General features: G+C 39.5%; 1 protein-coding gene and 1 long non-coding RNA gene across 2 annotated transcripts; one reads left to right on the top strand and one right to left on the bottom strand.

Moving 5' to 3' along the window:
* Positions 1–306: 306 nt before the first annotated feature.
* On the bottom strand, positions 307–18,864 carry LOC146669783 (uncharacterized). The gene is made up of 3 exons (XR_014911731.1): positions 18,731–18,864; positions 13,147–13,255; positions 307–1,513 (listed from the first exon to the last, which is right to left on the bottom strand). It is a non-coding gene; the product is annotated as an uncharacterized LOC146669783 (long non-coding RNA).
* On the top strand, positions 6,998–17,255 carry LOC146669784 (E3 ubiquitin-protein ligase MARCHF9-like). Its single transcript, XM_085406355.1, has 4 exons — positions 6,998–8,615; positions 12,032–12,187; positions 13,473–13,665; positions 16,341–17,255. The coding sequence occupies exons 1-4, from the start codon at positions 8,268–8,270 to the stop codon at positions 16,658–16,660; spliced, it is 1,017 nt and encodes a 338-aa protein (XP_085262481.1). The 5' UTR covers positions 6,998–8,267; the 3' UTR covers positions 16,661–17,255.
* Positions 18,865–18,941: the final 77 nt, after the last annotated feature.

The following is an 18,941-nucleotide window of genomic DNA, read 5'->3' as shown; positions in this document are numbered from 1 at the left end:
GAAATAAAGGGGCTTTAATGGGGTGAATTCAATCCCAGACACATTCATTATATTTACTTAATGGATGCTTACTGGTTATGAACAAACTCCACAGTCAGTCTGCACTGATGCATGGGGTCAAAAAACAAAAGCATGAATGGTGGACGTAGTATTTTATAAATAAAATCCCATTAGGTCAGCTAAAATTTCTGTGCTCTGATATCCTGCACAACATATCCATTTGGCGCTCAGTCTTTCCCTGCTTTTACAGCTTTCTCTCCAGCCATCACTCATGCATTTATGTGCCTGCTGCCTGCTAGAGGGGAAGAAAGTAGACATTATCTACTTGTGACCAGAAATGGGAATATAGTACAGTGATAGTGACGTGCAGGCTGTCCCAGTAGCTGGGACAAACTCTAAATCAAGGCATTGCTTCTCTAAAGCTGCTCGAGGGCTTTTTGCCTACCAGGAGAACTGCTGAGAAAACACAGAGTCAGTTGCAGAGATTTATAAGGAAGTGATCTCGAACTATTTTAAGAACCTTCGATAGACTCTTCCCTTGCAGACACTTTACTTGCCTTATAAACACAGCTGTTAATAATAACATCAGTGATGGCTCAGTTGTATGAAAGTGACCCAGTAAGCCCTGATACTGTGTTTAATATCATGACTGTAGCTTATGATTGAACATATAATGGACCAAATTGTCTCCTTTCTGCATAAATTATGAAAATTTCTTTATTTTAAAAATCAGTTATCTAAAAGTTTCCGCCTCAACTTCACCTTTTCCAAGGTGCTTGGAGAAAAATAAAGAACTGGTGAGATAAAAACTACAGCAACACTTGAAACACTAGGGAACAACTTTATTACGTGTTTCGACTATATGTGAAAGCCATTTGGCTGATGGCTATTACTATAAAGTACTTGAATGAGAAAGAAAGTAAGATACAAAATGAAATATTAAAGAATGAACAGTACCTGGAAGTGTTGACAAGAGATAATAATGATGCACTAAAACAAATGGAGGAACCTGATATAAGACTAACAGAATGTGAAAAAGAAATAAAAGACCTAAAAAAAGCCAGAATTCCTCAGAGATTAGAACGACTATAAGGAGGGATTTATATATCCCTGGTCCAAAGACGCTCACAATTTAACCACCAATACTTCCACCATCACTGAACCACGCCCAACAGAACAGAAAGTTTGGTTTAATGACACACACATCCAAGCAAAGATTCCCTTCAACCACTCCAAACAAGAAAAAGACTCAATGTAAATTCTCCAGCCACCTTGGACATCCTTTTTTGGGCAAAATGTTTCATCCCCTGGAACCCCCATCTCCTGGATGATGGGGGAAAAGGAAAAGATCCATTCGACCGCCCATGGACCCGATCTCAATATTGGGGAAGAAGTCAGCTGTTGCCAACCCGAGCAGAACTGTATTGACTCGCGCTACACTATCAGTGTTTGAACTTCGTCTTTCTTTTGTGCCAACTCCTTCTGTAAGTCCATTTGAACTTGTTTTTAAGAGCTGTAAAAACGTCAGAGAATTTTTAATGAGAAGTGAGTCTTGTCAAAATGAAGTGATTTTAATATTAAAAGTAATTTTTGTCCCACTGAGAACAGAAATCACGTGATAGATACATACTGTAGACTCACAGAACTTGATTTCCCTTAAATAATTTAACAAATGATCAACAGAAAGCAGTAATAGAGCTTGGACAGGATAAATAATTGTATTTAAAGCCTTTAAGAAAGGAGGTGCCATTGTCACAATGGTCACAAGTAAATAAGCTGTAAACAGCTGTTCCTTGTTGACCTCTTCTATGGTGAAATTTCTCTGAAGGAAAAAACATTTTTACGCAGTAAACATCCTTTAAAAGCTTTTTGTATATATTTCCAAAAATCCACAGAAATCTAGTGAATATCAACTTTTGTAGGCTTCCATAGTGAGATTTCGTACCGACCTTGAACTCCTACATAAAAGACAGCTCTCATTTCCTGCTTCTTTTCAAATACCTCCCACCAATGAATGATGTTACATCCTTGTGAAAAAACAACAAAGCCTCAAAGACAAAGAGTCAGTCGAACATTTTCACCTACAGGCCTACAAAATCACCATCTACTTCCTTTTTAATTAAGCTGGCTGCTTTTGTTCTGAAGAGGAATGATTTCTTTTATAATGACACACTATGGCTTCAAATTTCTGGCACTTCAATGGGCACGAAAATGACACCTAGTTTTGCTTGTTTACTTGTTGTCCATCTGGAAGAATGAATTTTATACGACCACCAAAAAAAACCCTTTTCTACCATTCATCATGTCTTGGAAACGGTACATAGATGATGTATTTTTATTTTGGAAGGGATCGGTCTCCACAGTATTGGAGTTTGTACGATTTTTAAATGAACACTTTGCAGATTGATGTTTTACTCTTGTTCATGGTAGTAAAGAAATTAACCTTTTTGGCATAATAGTAACCAAAAAAGACAAATATCTGTCCACCTCTCTTTACTCCAAACCTATTGAAATACATTACTTCACGCTGCAAGTTTTCAGCCTCAAAAAAGGTTTACCTGTAAGCCAAGTCATTAGATTCAAATGCATTTGTGAAATTCCTGAACAATATAATTACAGCAAAGAAAAGATGTTATAAAAATGACAAAGAGGACTGGCTAAGATTTGCAGAAAATAAGGTGGACTCAAAAAACAGAAAGTTTTATCTGGTAACTAAGAAACCTCCAAAACCCAAATGAAATCTTGTTTTTTGCACAACCATTACAACAAAAACCAGGAACATTAAAGAAATAATTTTAAAATATTGGCACATCCTTCGAATTTACAGGAGATTTTTAAAGAACAGCCAATGATAAAAACATTAGGGATAGGGTTATTCGAGCTTTTTGTGATTCTAAACCCCAGAAACAACACCTGGCAACTCATAACCTACAAGGTCATTTTAAGTGTGGGTCTTCCATACATTGAGAATACTCAAAAATGTAAAACCAAGTGGCAAGATTATTGATGCAAAAAGCTTTATTACCAGCAAAACTAAAAATGTGGTCTACATGATACGGTGTCCATGCAACAAAACACCTGTGAAAGAATGAATTAACAAACACAGAAGTTCTATTAAGAGAAATGATTTAACCAGCCCTGTTGCAAGAAATTTTAATGAAAAACATTGTAGCTCATCTTTATTCTTTATAGGCATTGAAGCCATCAAGCTCAGTCAAAGAGCTGGTTATATCAATTTCATCAGAGAAAAGTGAGAGGCATTCTAGATATTCCATTTAAAGAGTTTATTTCCCAAAGGTATGAATGAAGATCTAGCTATTAATGAGTTTCTGTGATTCGATCTATTTTTGTCTCTGAAAAAATGTCTCTAAAAAAATTGTGATGCATATTGTTGTTGTTTAGTTCATGGAATTCATTTCTTAGAGTTCCTGTGATTGTTATGTATAATTTTTATCTTGTTTGCATTTTTTGTGCACCTGTGGGAATGACCCACTTTTACATGTATAAGGTGACATCCAGTCACTTATCCTGTAATGGTTCAGTCCAGAACATATTTGAACAATCATCATCCCCATTAATGATTATGTTTATGTGTGAGTGGCTGATTGGTTCATTAGTTTTTTTTATTTTCTGTTGTTTTACTTTAAATTAAGCACAAGCTGTTTGGTGTTTTGTAATAACCCCGATGAAGGCCACAAGCCGAAACACGTTTGTCTGACAATAAAGTTGTTCCTTAGGGTTTCAGGCATCTCTGGAGTTTTCATCTCACCACCCCTTTATTTTGAAAAACACAAAGCTCAGACACCAGGTAAATACTCCACACACAGACCACTACAGTATGATGCATTAGGTTTCTTATACATTCTGTATCTCTTTTTAAAAAGTACTTATTCTAAATGATTAAAGTTTAATATTATCACTGAAAAATGCAAGCGCTATTAATATCTGAGGACCTTTCTCCCCCACAATTCCCCTGAAAACCGTATCTCTACCTGACGTATATAACTTAATTATTCATTTCAAGATTTACACCTGTGTTTTCTGCAGTTAAGAAAATACATGAAAAGTAACACAAGTTGAATTCTACGTTGCTAAAAAAAATGTAGACAAAGTTAAATATGTTTTAGTGCGCCCCAGGGTGGCTGTGGCTACAATGTAGCTTGCCATCACCAATGTGTGTGTGAATGGGTGGATGACTGGATATGTAAAGCACTTTGGGGTCCTTAGGGACTAGTAAAGCGCTATATAAATACAGGCCATTTACCATATTTAGAAATTTCCCAAGCTGCCATTTTTTGACTCACTGAAAGCTCTATACACTCTGTATGACTAAAATATTTTAACCCGAGATGATTTTCACGTAAGTCTTGTTCAGATTGAAACTGAAAGAAGTTTCACATTGAAACTTCTTTCTTGTTTTTTTGGGCCATCAGGTACTCAGTACACAACAAATAACCTGTATAATAGGAAAAACAAGACCATCTTCAGCTCATTGTCATGATCCTGGGTCTTTTAACCCAGTGTTTTGAGTTTTAGTTTATTTTGATGTTTATGGGTCATGTTTAAGTTCATTGGGTTTTCTAAATTCATTTGTTTATTAGATTCCCCTTGTGGTTCTACCTTGAAACCGTTTCTTTTCTCTGATATTATTAATGATTTGAACCTTTATTTTTCTGCTAACTCTAAAACACAAATTATTCAGATAACAGTATTATATTTTAAAAAAGGTTTTACAAGTACAAGAAGCACTGCAATTCAGTTTTAATATTCTACAAATGTAGATTTGAGCAAACAAACTACTGCTTAATAAATACAAACCTTACTGAGTGCTCATTAGTAAGAGGCAGAACCTCAACCTCTAATCAAAATCTTTTGCTTTAACCAGTAATGGTGCTGGAACACTTTGAAAGGACAAAAAAAAAAATTTGGGTATCATAATCTACTCTAAACTGAATTTGTATTAATTGCATCTTGAAAAAAGCAAGTCATCAGTGTTTCTTTCATGTCTTCTCTGTATCTAAGTAAGATTTAAAAAAAAAAGAAGCTCTATCTCGTTGGAATAATTTGTCTAGTTGTTGATTTTTGTTTATTTGTTTTTGCTTTGTTTCATCACCTCAGACTAGACTTCTTATGTTTTTAAGAAGGATCACTTTTCTCTATATTCCTTCTTCAAATGATTGATTTACTTCTCAAGGAGGTTTATGTCATTTTCAATAAGAAGATCCTTTGTTCTATAAAATCAAAGGAACTGTCAAACTGTTCAGTATGACAGTCTGCTTTCACAAAATCCATTTTGACTTAAAGTAGTAGGTAAGCACAGATGTTACTAATCACATTAAAGATACTTCTGGACCTAAAAATAACTGAACCTTCATTAATGTGATTAGCAACACCCGTGCTTGCCTACTATTTCATGTCACAATGGCTGATGAAAGTTTGGTTACCAGCCTCAAATAGCCTATTACTAGCACCTCAGAGTACAGCCCAATGCTTCCCACAGTTCAAATAGCACACACTACCCAGGGAGCTCCATAATAAGAAGAAAATTGCTTGGGCCAAGAAACACAAGCTGAACTGAAGACCAAAGTATGTGCTTTGGTCCAATTAGATTTATGTTTCCAGCTACCATGGCTTTATGTATCACAGACCAGATGAACCTGTGGCCCTTGCACAGCCTCCAGGTGTTGTGGTGCATCAGACGACCTGGCCTCCACAATCAGCTGATGTAAATGAGATAGTTTGGTTAAACTGGAACACAAACGGTGCCAATTAAACTCCGAAGAAGCTCTTCTGTCACCTTACCAGGTAATGAAATCATGCATCTTTGCATCTTCGTGCGACGCTGTCAAAATGGGAAACAGTGGCTGCTTTAAGAAACACATAAAGCCATAAATTAAAAAATTATTTAATACCAAAATAAATAATGACAAATGCACATTTGCACGCACAGTTTCATGTAGTCTAAATAAATACCACAACATCTGCACCTACACAGAAGCCTTGCAGTTGTTTTAGGTGAGGTTTGGGTGAAAGTGTGGCAGCTGTGAGCTTGAATGTGCTAAAACAAACTTTGTGTCATAAAAATGTGATTTATAATAAATGTGAGTAATAATTCCTGATCTCACTACATGACCTCTTTATACTTAGGACATTACCGAGCAGTCTGACTGCATCTACTTGTTCAGGTCCAAGACCTATGGCTCAAAATATTCATTGCAATCCGTGCAAAACTGTCAAAACTCTTGGTCCCTGTCACATCGAATAGACGACACACTGATGTTCTCAGAGTCCATGCAGACATGCTTCAGTTCTCTCTACACGACTGTAAGAAAACAGTCTATCCCAGCTATCAGGGACACTGTGGACAGATCACCAATCCCTCCAGCCCCTGTGATTAAGTCTCATGAGAAAATAATAAATAAAGCTTTTTCATTCTAGTGAAACATTCCATCTTTTGAATCTGCCTTTTTGCTCTGGCCCAATCGCTGCTTCTTGTAATGGGAGAACAGAGAGCATGTTTATTTATTTAATAATAAACCGTACACTGTCTCCTCTGAAACAATTATCTGTGCTGTGTTGTTATGTTCCTGTGAATGATGAATCTGTTAAATCATCTTATATGCACACTTTCTACTGTTTCAACCCTGGAGAGCTTTTGTTCTGGTTGTTAGACACACACGCAAACTGTTGGGCTTCCATGATTTCTGCGGACATTTCATTACCTCCATGCAATTCAATGATTTTCCTTGAGGGGACTTTGTTTTTTGTCCCCAGAAGAAAGACACGTCCCTATAAATTGACTGTTTGAGTAGATTTAGGTCCCCACAACATGGGTAATACCAGACCAGCTCACAACCACACACGTACACTCACTCACTGGATTATTACAATAGTTGCTTTTTTTCTCAACCAGCAGACGAATAACAGCACGTGGCTTTAACGTCACATGAATATCAGCACCTTGGACAGCAGCCACAGTCAGCAGCTACACCACCAATGAAGGATGGAGATAATTTCTTCTTAGCTGCAAGAAGCAAAAGTCTTTTTTAAAAATAGGAAACTATACAGATAACGAAGTTTGGGTGGTTTGAGCTGACGTGCATGCGAAACTTCTGAAAATCGAATTTGAGCATCCTGGGATTATGATGAAGGAGACACTATACTACAGTCTGCCAGGTGAAGTGGCACTTCCTTGTCTCGCCTATTCTCCGGGGTCTTTATATGATTTGCTAAATAAGTGAGGAGGTGCAGTTTTTTTTTAGCAACCCGGAAGGGACAGTTGCGGTCTGCTCTTTTTGTGTTCACAGGAATCCATATCTGGCATCCTCTCGCTCCCCCTGATTTGTGGCGCAGAGATGGTCGGGAAAAGAAGTGGCATTACAAGTTGCTGTGAAAGGATTTTTTTTTCATGTGATGTTATTTTCTTCGCTTTCTCCGCTGAGATTGAACCCCGCTGGATTCTAACTTTATAATCTGGCTGTCGGACCTGCTTAAGGGGAGAAAGTGCGGGACGAGCTCCCCCACCGCCCGATGTAACAGCAGAGAACGAGAGAGAGGGGGGAAAGGGCTAAAGCGAACAGGAGGAAAGAGTGGCGAAGTGATGGATGCCACTGCCAGACAACAAAGGATGCACGCTTGTCACCTCGTGTAATTCTACCCGCTCTGTGGGTAAATGAGAAACTCAAATATAAATCGGATTGGACTTAGTTGGTAATAGGATTCTGCATCAACCCCACACCTCAGACACCCTCGCTGTTTCCGCACGAAGAAGAAAACATTCTGTGGCAAACCTCGGACAGCTCCTTGTGATTCACAACATCGAGATGACCCGTTTGAACCTTGCGATATCAGCGAGCGAGCGGGATGGAGACGTGTAAGAGGATGCTGCTGGACTACTCTGACTTTAATGTTTGTGCCTCACAGTTCGTGGCTCTCAGCCTCCATTGAATCCCGAAAGAAAACGCCTCTGTCCATGAAAAATAATCCTTCCCTATTGGCTGGATTGCGGTGCACATGCTATAACAACAGGATATGCAAAGAGCTATGGGCTGATCTAATAGCCTATCATGTTAGTCGCATGCTTTCTCAATTCAGATCTGAATTTTATTCAGTAAGATTTGAACTGTCTACTTGAATCAATTCAATACCTCAACAACAACAACAACAACAACAACAACAACAATAATAATAATAATAATAATGAAGGGACTGTGACAGTAAAGCTGAAGGTTGCTCTGTTTGTGGCTGTGTAGTAAAGCTGCTGAAGAATGTTTAAGTATCGCATCCGGATGTTCTTTAATGAACTCAAAGTGTTGCTACTGATGCGTTCTGGATCAAGCAGGAGGACGGACACTGACCCGAACACACAGACCACGATGAGAGGGCTCGCTATTGGAGGCTGTGGTTGGCCACAGCTGAGGTGCTCTCAGCGGGACGACGAGGAGGAGTACTATGGCTCTGACCTCCGGCCACGAAGCCTGGCGTTTGAGGATAAAGAAGGTGCCAAACCTCAGGGAGGAGGAGTAGGAAACATGGATGCTGCTTCACTCCCGAGTCTCTCAGAGAGCGGGACGCGATCACCGCAGTGCCGGATCTGCTTCCAGGGGCCAGAAAAGGTAAAGTTAGAAAAAAAGAAGGTATTGGTGCTGGAGGAACAAACACAACTGGAGCCTCTAGCAGTGGCTTGTTCGTGGTGCTTCTCTCTAATCACTTGAAGAAACTGTCTTAAGACAAGTTGCTCAGAAAAGTTTCCACCGGATACATGGAGAACGTTTGCTTAGAAAATTTACTCATTGTCCAAAAGAGTAAAGAAGTTGAAGCCAGATCTTTAAAGTTTACCACCAGCCTGAGCTGCATTTAGCCCAGTGTACTCAAGCTCTTTCTTTATGCACTCAAATGCTTTACTTGAGTGTGATTTACCTAGAGGCAGACTTAATGAATGGTCAAACCTGGAGCAGGTCTAATGGTTAACACATTTACATGAAATGTGAACAATTCCTGGTTCTCAAGAAGTCACAACAAGTGTACTTCTAATGCCCGTCCCAAGTCGTTATAAAGGTTGTGTCAAGAAATCAAACACATAGATCCATCTGCTTGGAAAATAAGGGAACAGCCGATAAAGCTGCAGAGGGTGAAATCTCCAGATTTTTACTTTACCAGTGAGGACTGAAACTCCAAAAGTGTTGCACATTACCCACAATGCAACTCAGTTAGAGATTTGGGTGTGTAATGCTAGGAGCAGGGGATAATTCCTGAAGCTGCTGAGGACTAGTAAGTAAGTGGTATCATCTGACACACACAAATAAAGCCCCTCAGCCTTTACTGGAGTCACATAAGAGTCAAGATTCAGCATAATAAACTGTCAATTCAGGTTTGCATAGTGAAACTGTACATATAGTCGCCTTGTGTTACTAAAAAGAGTGAACAAATAATCTAAGGCTATTTTTCATGCTCAGGTATGAAGGAGTTCAGTATTCCCACTGCCCCCAAAGTCTGAGAGTACATCAACAGACAATTCTGTATTGCTTGCCAGATATAACCTGTGATAACATCTTTTTTCACAAATGCAAAAGTGCTCCCGAGGACCTTTAAGGCAATCTTGATGTGTAAAACCAGTAAGGATTTCATTTATGTGCCATGGGTGTGGTAAGGATTCCATGTGTTTCCTTTGCAAACACATGGAGAACATGTCAGCTACTGTAGATCAGTTTCAACTTGTTTTCAGTATCTGGAAGACTGCATCACATCTGCTCTGAAGTTTAAAAAAGAGAGAGAGAACGAAGTCAGAGAGAGTAAGACTAAAATAGGGGAACTATCTATCAACAGCGATCTGAAAATAGCAGTGGGCAGACAAAGGGCATCAGTTAAGAATAGTCTCAGAGAAAAGGGAGGAGCTTTATATGTACTGTGTGAAGTAGTGAAGTCTTTAGGGAAACAGATTCAGCATCTGATGCACAAAATTAGGCTGTTTTAAAAAAGCAATAAAGAAAGGTTTTAAGAAGGATTTCTCAGCATGAAAATAAATCAATCTATGCTCATTGTTATTTTAAGGGATTCGAAGGGCAGTATCTGTTTAATAACTCTGACTCTGTAGCAGAAACCATTAATGAAGGGATCAAACCTTTGATCATGTGTTTTAGTTACAGGAAGGTCAAAGTACAGTGAAAGTGTCTCCCACAGACAGACTCTGCTGGAGGTGTCCGTAAAGTTTTTGGTTCGCCTCCAGAAATCCACATAATTAAAGGCCTCGCACGTCACCCAGAGTCAGACAGGAAATAAATGAAGATGTGCAAGAGTGTTGTCAGTCCAAAGCCTTAGGGAGTCATGCTGACAATGAAAACCTGCAACAGATATCCTGTGCTTTCTTTTAAGGGGAAAGTATAGAAAGGTATTCAGATAAAGGTCTTAGGAAGCATATAGTCAAAGAATATCACATAGTGTCATCGTGAATTCATGTTTGAAATCGCTTAAGCGCACGATATTAAGGCAGGCAGCACATATATACTATACACTGTGCAAAAATCTTGAGCCGCCTCTTGCTTCTTTAATTTTTTCTTCCAAGAAGCCAGACTTATTTGTCATTTTTAAAGTGGTCTTAAGCAATAGTTCTCCAGGCTTTCTTGGTCTTTCAAAGTTTGTCTTTTTCTCTTATTTTTTTGGACTTTGGCTGCTCCTTCACTCATTTTCAGACCAGTCCGTGTACCTGAATATTTTCAGAGGAATGTTGTTTGTGTGTGCTGAACCTTTTAACACTGACCTATAAATCATTCACTAATAAAAAAAAGGCTCAAAAAGGAGAGAAAGGTACAACAGTGAGTGTCTGCAGGCATTTGTAACACACAGCAGAGGCTCTTTCATGGTTTAGCTGGTGATGCTGGGGATTTGGTCAAAATTGATGGAATTATGAATGCAGTACCATCAGATTTTGACCAACCATGCAATACCAACTCTGTTTTTTAACCCTATGTACTGCATTTCCATTCCATTTCCATTGGTATATTTACCAAGGATAGATCAACATGCAGACTGGAGGAGCCAAAGTTCAAACCACAAACCTTCCCATAAGTAATAATTTCCTAGAAGTTCTTCAAAAACTCTCCTTTTTTAACAACAACAACAACAACAACAAAAAAAGCCTTACTGGCTATTGATTACTTCACCACAAAAAGAGAGTAGCAAAGCATCAGCAGCACAGCAGCAGGCTGAAAAAGCCAAATAATGTTCAGTATGAAATGCCAGCAAAGCTCGCCAAGTAAAGAATCACTCCAAGCTGTCAGAAAGAGTAGGAAGAGTCAACAAACTCTAAGATGGTTCCCAAAGGAGAGGCTGGAGTTACAGGATCCTGTTCACTACTGAGAGAGATAACACAACACTGTGAGGTTACATGTACAGGCAGTGCTTATCAGTCAAGGCAAAACAAGTGTAATTAGTTTTTAACTCCATATTAAAGCAGAACACAACTGTAAGTATCTTTACACGTTCTACATCGACAGGTCAGTGGATGTATATCTCAGTGGACATGCATCCAATTTGCAGTGACCACGATTGAGCCAGCACAACCACAACACTGCAGACTCGCTAACCGTGTACTCTTCCTGAAAGCAGACCTGTAGATAATATAGAATAACAATCCATCCACGGTGTCTGCAGCCGTCTGCAATGGAGTACGAGTCCAGTCTTGATTTAATTCACGGTATTTGTAACTACGCCACAACTTACCCTATAAAACCCACTGGCATAACTCAAACATTTACCACCCCCCTTCTTGCCAACCAGAAACAGTAAATTATTTTATTTGTTGGTACTTGCTCCAGACAGGTCTGTGACCCAGAGATGCCCTCAAACAATGTCTTCGTCAGGTAAAACACAATAGGAACATTGTTAAAGCTGTGAAAATCAAAATCAATGATAGAGATCTTTATTCCCATTTTTACTGTCAACTGTGTGACTCAAATCTTCATTCGGTGGGAGTTTTACCCTACAGGAGGCTCTGTGGAAGGCTATTTCATGCACTTAATGTTTCATCCTGCAGGGGGAGTTGCTGAGCCCTTGTCGCTGTGATGGCTCAGTGCGCTGTACCCACCAGTCCTGCCTTATCCGCTGGATCAGTGAGAGAGGCTCCTGGAGCTGTGAGCTCTGCTACTTTAAGTACCAGGTGTTGGCCATTAGAACCAAAAACCCACTGCAGGTATGGTCAATGTGGTTTTGTTCTACTCTTACTGTTTTAATGTTAACAGTGTAAAACCTTCCTATAGGATTTAGAATTGCTACAGGAATAAAGTCCTTGATGGCTTTATGGCCGAAAGCCATCAATAAAGGTTAATTTGCCAGATTTGAGTGACTGACTGGCAGAGGAGCACGATAATCACATTAGGGGTCACTGTAATCTAAGAATCAATGTGCTGGCACTGTGTAGAGGCCATGAAGTATTCACATTACCATCCCCTCAGGCTCCCAGTCATTTTGAACTCATGCTGTTCAGTAAACTTGCAACGGTTCCCAACAGGAAGCACAGTAGCTTTCCATACTTTTCACATAGCTATTTTTACGGTTTCTATGAACAAATGGAGAAGAAAACAGTGAGGATTGAGGGCTTGCAGGCGGAGGTTGCCAAGAACAATAAAATGAGGCACTGCACATTTGAAAGAGTTGAATGATTTGGTCTAAGTGATTTCAGCATCTTAATGCTAATAGCAGCAGCCATCTCAAGGAGCTTTCTAATCCAAGGTAAAGACCCTATAATTTTAGAAAGGAAACTCCAATAATCTGATGATCTCCTGTGAGCAAGCACTTGGCAGAGGCGGAAAGTAAGATCTCTTTTTTATCAGGATGAGACCTCCGGCAGGACCGGAGTGAGGGAGGGGCAGCCATCTGCCTTGACTGGTCTGGGGCCAGGGGAAGGAAATGACAGAACATATTCGACCTGTGTCCTTTTTCTGTGTGAGAGACGCCGTATGCTACGTTGGAGAATGTGCCATCATTACTGTTCTTCCATACTGGCTAATACATGACAAATTAATAAATGCCACAGTACCGTAGTTATGATTAGTTACAGTCAGAATCAGGAGTAGACATGCTTCCAATTTTGACAAATTTTGAGTTTTCTTTTGTAGCAGGACAAAAAAGAGAAGAGATAATGAAACTTACGAAGAATAATTTTGTTTCCAGTAATTTATTCTCTTTCAAAAAGGTGCAGCAGAGAAGAGTCTGTAGTTTCATTATGGAGATCGGATTATCCTCAAATCCACTTTCAAACCTGCAAAACACAATTGCTGTTATTGCCTGTGAGATTCAGTGATTATGCTCCAGAAATCACAGAAACCATCTGGGAAATATGTGCTGATAAAAAACCAGGGCCTCTTTAGATGTACAGCAACGATTCAAACTCTGTGCTATTATCTCACATAATCAAGAAGCAGTTTGCAGTTTCTATCTGAAAAACAATTTCATTCAGTTTTTGTGTCTGTATCCAGTGGCAGGCCATCTCTCTGACTGTGATTGAGAAGGTACAGATTGCAGCCATTATCCTCGGCTCTCTGTTCCTCATCGCAAGTATTTCCTGGTTGGTTTGGTCCTCTCTCAGCCCCTCAGCCAAATGGCAACGGCAGGACCTTCTCTTCCAGATATGCTACGGCATGTACGGCTTCATGGACATAGTTTGCATAGGTAAGACACAGATACTACGGCGGCCACATATTCGTTATTATATATTTCACACTTGGTGTAAATGTCATCAAACTGAGTGCCAGTCTTGCATAATCTGACTTTTTATCTTACAACTCTGCAATTTCCCAATAATTTATTAGAATTTATCTTTTGGTGATTATTCTAAGTAATTTGTCGTGAGTCCATATACACTGCAAGGTTCCCAAAAAAGGGCAACAGTTTGGTTTATCTAAGTAAATAGGTACTTTAGGAGTTTTCCATTGGATCATTACTACAGTGATTTATATGTTTGGGCTGGCAACAGGTTGCCGTTGTCGTGAAAAAGATGGGTTGAATTATTGGCCTGCATCAAGCTACTAAAATTTACTTACTATAACTACAGAAATCATATTAAGAACGGTGCACGGCATTACTACCATCAACTTCGAGGAACAAATATGGTCAGAAAAGAAAACTCGAATGATCAAACGGTCAGAGATTGTTTAAATATTTAGTGAAATCAAATTGTAAAGCAAATCAACAGTAGAACCTGCAGCTTTGTTTATGGTTACTGATGAAAGCAAGAGTGTGTTTCCAGAAGCAAAATGTGAAGAGAACTCAAGGGAATGGGACTAAACAGCTGTGCAGCCTTAAGAAGACCACATATCAGTGGAGAAAAAAAAGGCTTCTATTTGCCTATAGAGCATAAAGATTGGACTCTGGAGCAATGGAAAAGGGTCGTGTTGTCTCTTATTGCATCAGGATAAGAAGACAAGGGATGAAGTGATGCAACCATCATGCCTAATACCGTCCAAGCCTGTGGGGGCAGTGTAATGCCTGCCCAAGTGTTGCTGGGGTTTCTTGTGGACGAGTGGTGCAGGGAACATTAAATATCATTTTCACACATGGACTGGCCACCACGGATTCCAGGCTTTAACCCCACTGATCATGTTGTGTATGTGCTGGAGGACACTTTGCGCAGCGGTCCGACTCCCTCATAAGTACAAAATCTTGGCGAACAATTAACGGAACTCAGGATGAAAATTAATGTTGTGACACTGCATAAGCTTGTTGAAGCGATGCCAAGACAAATGAATGCATTACAGCTAAAGACGGTTCAGTGAAATATTAGAATGTGTGACTTTTTTGGCTAGAGTACATACAGAGTCTAATTCTAACTTGCACTGATTTTTAAGGTAGTTTCAAAACCTGCTACAGCTGCTGTTTAATAGCTTCATCTGTTGCAGTCTGGTGACTATTGTATCAAAAATTATCAAAAACCTTTGTACATGATTATACACAAAGAATCACTGATTTCCAAGCTATGTGAATGACAATCAGTTTTTTGAGGGGCTCAAAAAGTATATTCCCTATAATTACACAAAATTGCACTACATCCTGTAAGATACATTATTTTATGTTGGGGTTTTTTCAGTTACCATATCCAAACTTACCTTATAACAAGTAATTTAATATGGTTGCTTACTTCCTTTTTAAAGGGAAACCAATCATCCCCAATATTAAGATTGCTTCTTGTTAGGTTTGTAAATAAAACCAAATACATTTTGAATAGATGCTTTTGTGGCTTTAATATAAAAAAAGTTAGCGCTGTTAGATCTGAATTGTAGCAGAGCATGTCCCTGAATGGCTTTGGCCACATAGAATGAAGGTCTGATGGAGGGCCGGCAGACCAAAGAGGATCAGGGGCTTGCAGGGAGATGAAGCGAATCTGGAGCACAAAGAGGATGAAGTTAACACTAGGATTTCACACTGAAGAAAACTGAAAGAGTTTGCCTTAAAACTTTTTGTACTCAGACAATGGTGAGAGGAACGCTCTGGTCTGACACGCAGGTATTACACTGAGTGTGCTGCCTTTGTAATACAGCAGGGTTTATATCAGAGCCTGAATGATATAGAATTTTTGAGACAGAAACCAATACCAATATTTGGTGATATAAAATATTCTGATATATCCTCCTGAGAACCAAGGAAAAAGGGATCTTCCAAATTAATTTTTTTGTGTGTGATTTCCTTCCTCTTTGGAGCTAAAAGAGGCCCAAACACATGAGATATCAATGGAAGATGTCCTCTATTTAGTGCTTCAGGACTTAGTAGGGTAGCTCAAATAAGTCAAAAGATATCTAGACCAAAAACAAATGTCCATTACAGAGGACATAAATGAATAGGCTGGTTCTCAGCCCGCCTCTGCTCTGATCAGCTGGTTATTGTTGCTGGAAGTTGACAGGAAGTGCCTTCTAGTGGACAAACTATGCAACATTAACACTCATGACATAGTGGACTGGTGTTTCTCCTGTCACTTATTTACTCTTTAAATTTTTTATTTATCAGCTGTTATAAATTCAGACATTGATAGATCAGCATCGCCATATTGGCCAGAAATAACAGCCTGCTGCTAAGATTGGCCCTCTGATAAATCTTTCAGACTCCAATACATGGCACTGCCAATAGGATAACACTTTTTACACACACACCACATGAGAGCACACATATTTCAAAGCCTGTTGCCCACCGCTGCACACTATTCCAAGGAGACATGTCAGTTAACCTGGGAATTGTAGCACACATCGCACACCATGTTCTGGTTTGCACACAAACACAGATGAGGACAGAAACATTCTACATCCTTAAATGCCTACAGTAACATTTCTTTTCTTGCCTTTGAACTTCACATGCAGGCCTTATAATCCACGAAGGATCATCTGTCTACCGGATCTTTAAGCGCTGGCAGGCGGTGAACCAGAAGTGGAAAGTGCTGAATTATGACAAAGCAAAGGACTTAGGGGATCCCATCAGTTCCAGCAGCAAAAGCACTGTTCGAGTAGAGAGGAACTCTTCTCACACTGTCACAGACAGCAGCCGGAGGGCAAACCGCCATATCAGGACTATTCTCAACCACCACTGTGGCTACACTGTTTTACATTTCCTTAGCCAGCTAAGACCCAACAACTTGCACAGCAGCAACCATGAGGTGGTCATGAGAGTGACCACCGTATGAAGCTGACTAAAGTGCTGTAATGTTTAAGGAGGAGAAAAGTGTTGATTGGGGTTTAATTAAATAAAATCCCAATCTGCCATATAAACACTGCCGTGAACTTCCACTTTCATATTTCCTTCTCAGATTCTGCTGGAGTTAAGGATGAGTATTACCTATTTTGTGAGAAACTTGAAGTTTTTATTTGAGACTTTAAATGTGAAGCCTGTGAATTGAGAAAAAAAATGATTTTGAACAGATTCTTTCTTAAAGCAAGTAACCATTTTTAACACTAGAACTAAGGTTTCAAAATGTAACCAAACAAGTTTGTTTTACTTAGAAAAGAAAAGAAAAAGTTGGATTTGGATTTGTTTTTAAGGTTGATTAGGATTTGACCACGTAAGTGAGAGTTTGATGGCGATAATGATTGTGCTTCTACGTATGACCACTGTAGCAGTTCCCCTTCTAATGTTTCTGTGTATGTCTGAGAGTTTGCCATGATCTTGGTAACTTGTGCTGTTTTCACTTAAAGTTGAACTGATGGATAAGTCAAGAAAATGACCAATAAAACTTTAGGATGTGTTAAAAGTGCATAGAATGTCACATTTTATTTTCTAGGTTTTGTCTCGTCTCAATTTAGGAAACAAAGATCTGACTGTTTGATGCTTTAAACGTTCAATTGTCAGTAAAAATCCTAATATTAAAAAAATGTGCTAACCAAACTGAGTAAACTGAGTAGGCACATGAGTCAATACATGAGCACAGCTCAGCAAGGCATTGGAAATAACACCAGAGGGCCAAAATGGAATTCATTGGGACTGTGGAAAACAACACTCCAAGGCAAATCGCACCAGTCCCTTGTCCAGCCCACCAGGATCCACAGTAAAGTCATTCTGACTGAATACATGTGGCCCCTAAGAATCAGATCTATAAAGGCAGGGGTCTACCACAGCCAGCTGCACCCAAGTTTCAGATTGTACAAAGGTGCTGTGTGGCTGAGATAGTGTACAAGAACATCTCTGCCACATACGGGAGACACCACCAAAGGTGCTAGTTCCTGTGGGACTTCCAGACAGACAAGCAGCTGCTGGCGAGTCAACCAGGCACAGTGGTGGCTGACAAGGAGCAGAAGATCACAGCTGTGATAGATGTGGCCATCCCAGTGGACAGCATAGAGAACAGAGAAGTACTAGGGGCTTGAAGGAACCACTGATGCAGATGTAGAAGACAAAGTCAAAAGTGGTCCCAGTAGTAATGGGAGCACTAGGAGATCAAACCCAGAAACTGGAAGATAAGATTCTAAAAGATTCCACGCACAACATCCGAGGTTTCTGTGCAGAAGACAGCAGACCAAGGAACAGCTAAGATACTGAGGAACGTTTAAAATTCCAAGATTGAGGATCAGCTCCCATTGGGTCAGAGGCAGAATTTTCTGATACCCTATTGTCAATGGAAAATTGTATTTAGTAGTCAGTATAATCTTTTAGTGATATAAGTTTGCATATGGTAGAATGCTGCATGTAATCATTTGTGTGTAGAAGTATATAGTTGGTGGCATATTGAAAGAATGTCTCATCCTAGGAGGTCTGTAACATTCTAGGGTGCATCCTAGAAGCATGGGAGAGGTCGTACCTTGTCTTATTGTTTTACGGTAGGATTAACGTAGCTATGTCTGTTTTAGTTTAAGTGCTTCTTTACATATAGATGAACTGCTGGACTTCCTCACCATGTTATTTAGGGTGAAACATTTAGGGTGAGGGGGAGACTACCCTTTTCCTGACCAAGGATGTACCTTTTGTGCTTTCATGTTATATGACCCTTTGATCAGCAGGACACACACACACACACACACTGAAGTATAAATAAAGACCGGGGCAGTTTCTCAGCGCGAGTCTCTCAGTCTGGAGACTGCCCTTGCTAGCAAGAAGTTCTGTGTGTTTCTCTTCTCTGAGTCTTTACTGAAGAAGTGTTTTAGAACATATTTCTTAACACCTATATATAGCCACATAACTGCAGAATGCATGAAGAGAAACAGAACTTTAAGGTAATTTCATCCATCCTACAACTAGGGAGGAGTTGTAATTTTACACTTACCTTTATCGGTAAAATTTGTTTACATATTTTTGTGGTTTCTGTAATAGATCAGTAAACATTAAAAACAACACAAATCACTTGAAAACAAAGAAACTGTAATGTTGAGTTTTTCAGCCGGTATCAGCAAACCTGGCAACCCCGAGCGGACGCTTGGTGATGACGAAAGAACCCTGCGACTAACAAACTGAGTGGAAACAAGCGTGAGCGAGCG

Source organism: Rhamphochromis longiceps, linkage group LG5 (assembly GCF_057381845.1).
Source record: "Rhamphochromis longiceps isolate RC_006_pf linkage group LG5, R_longiceps_female_GT1.1, whole genome shotgun sequence".
Classification (NCBI taxonomy): Eukaryota; Metazoa; Chordata; class Actinopteri; order Cichliformes; family Cichlidae; genus Rhamphochromis; species Rhamphochromis longiceps.
Note: the sequence above shows the minus strand (reverse complement) of the source record. Positions and strands in the feature narration are given on the sequence as shown.

Bases quoted from the DNA above. Each gene is read 5' to 3' on its own strand.
- LOC146669784 (XM_085406355.1), top strand. From the start codon at position 8,268: ATGTTTAAGTATCGCATCCGGATGTTCTTTAATGAACTCAAAGTGTTG. The intron at 8,616-12,031 runs GTAAAGTTAGAA...TTCATCCTGCAG, and splicing joins GCTTCCAGGGGCCAGAAAAG to GGGGAGTTGCTGAGCCCTTG. The intron at 12,188-13,472 runs GTATGGTCAATG...GTCTGTATCCAG, and splicing joins GAACCAAAAACCCACTGCAG to TGGCAGGCCATCTCTCTGAC.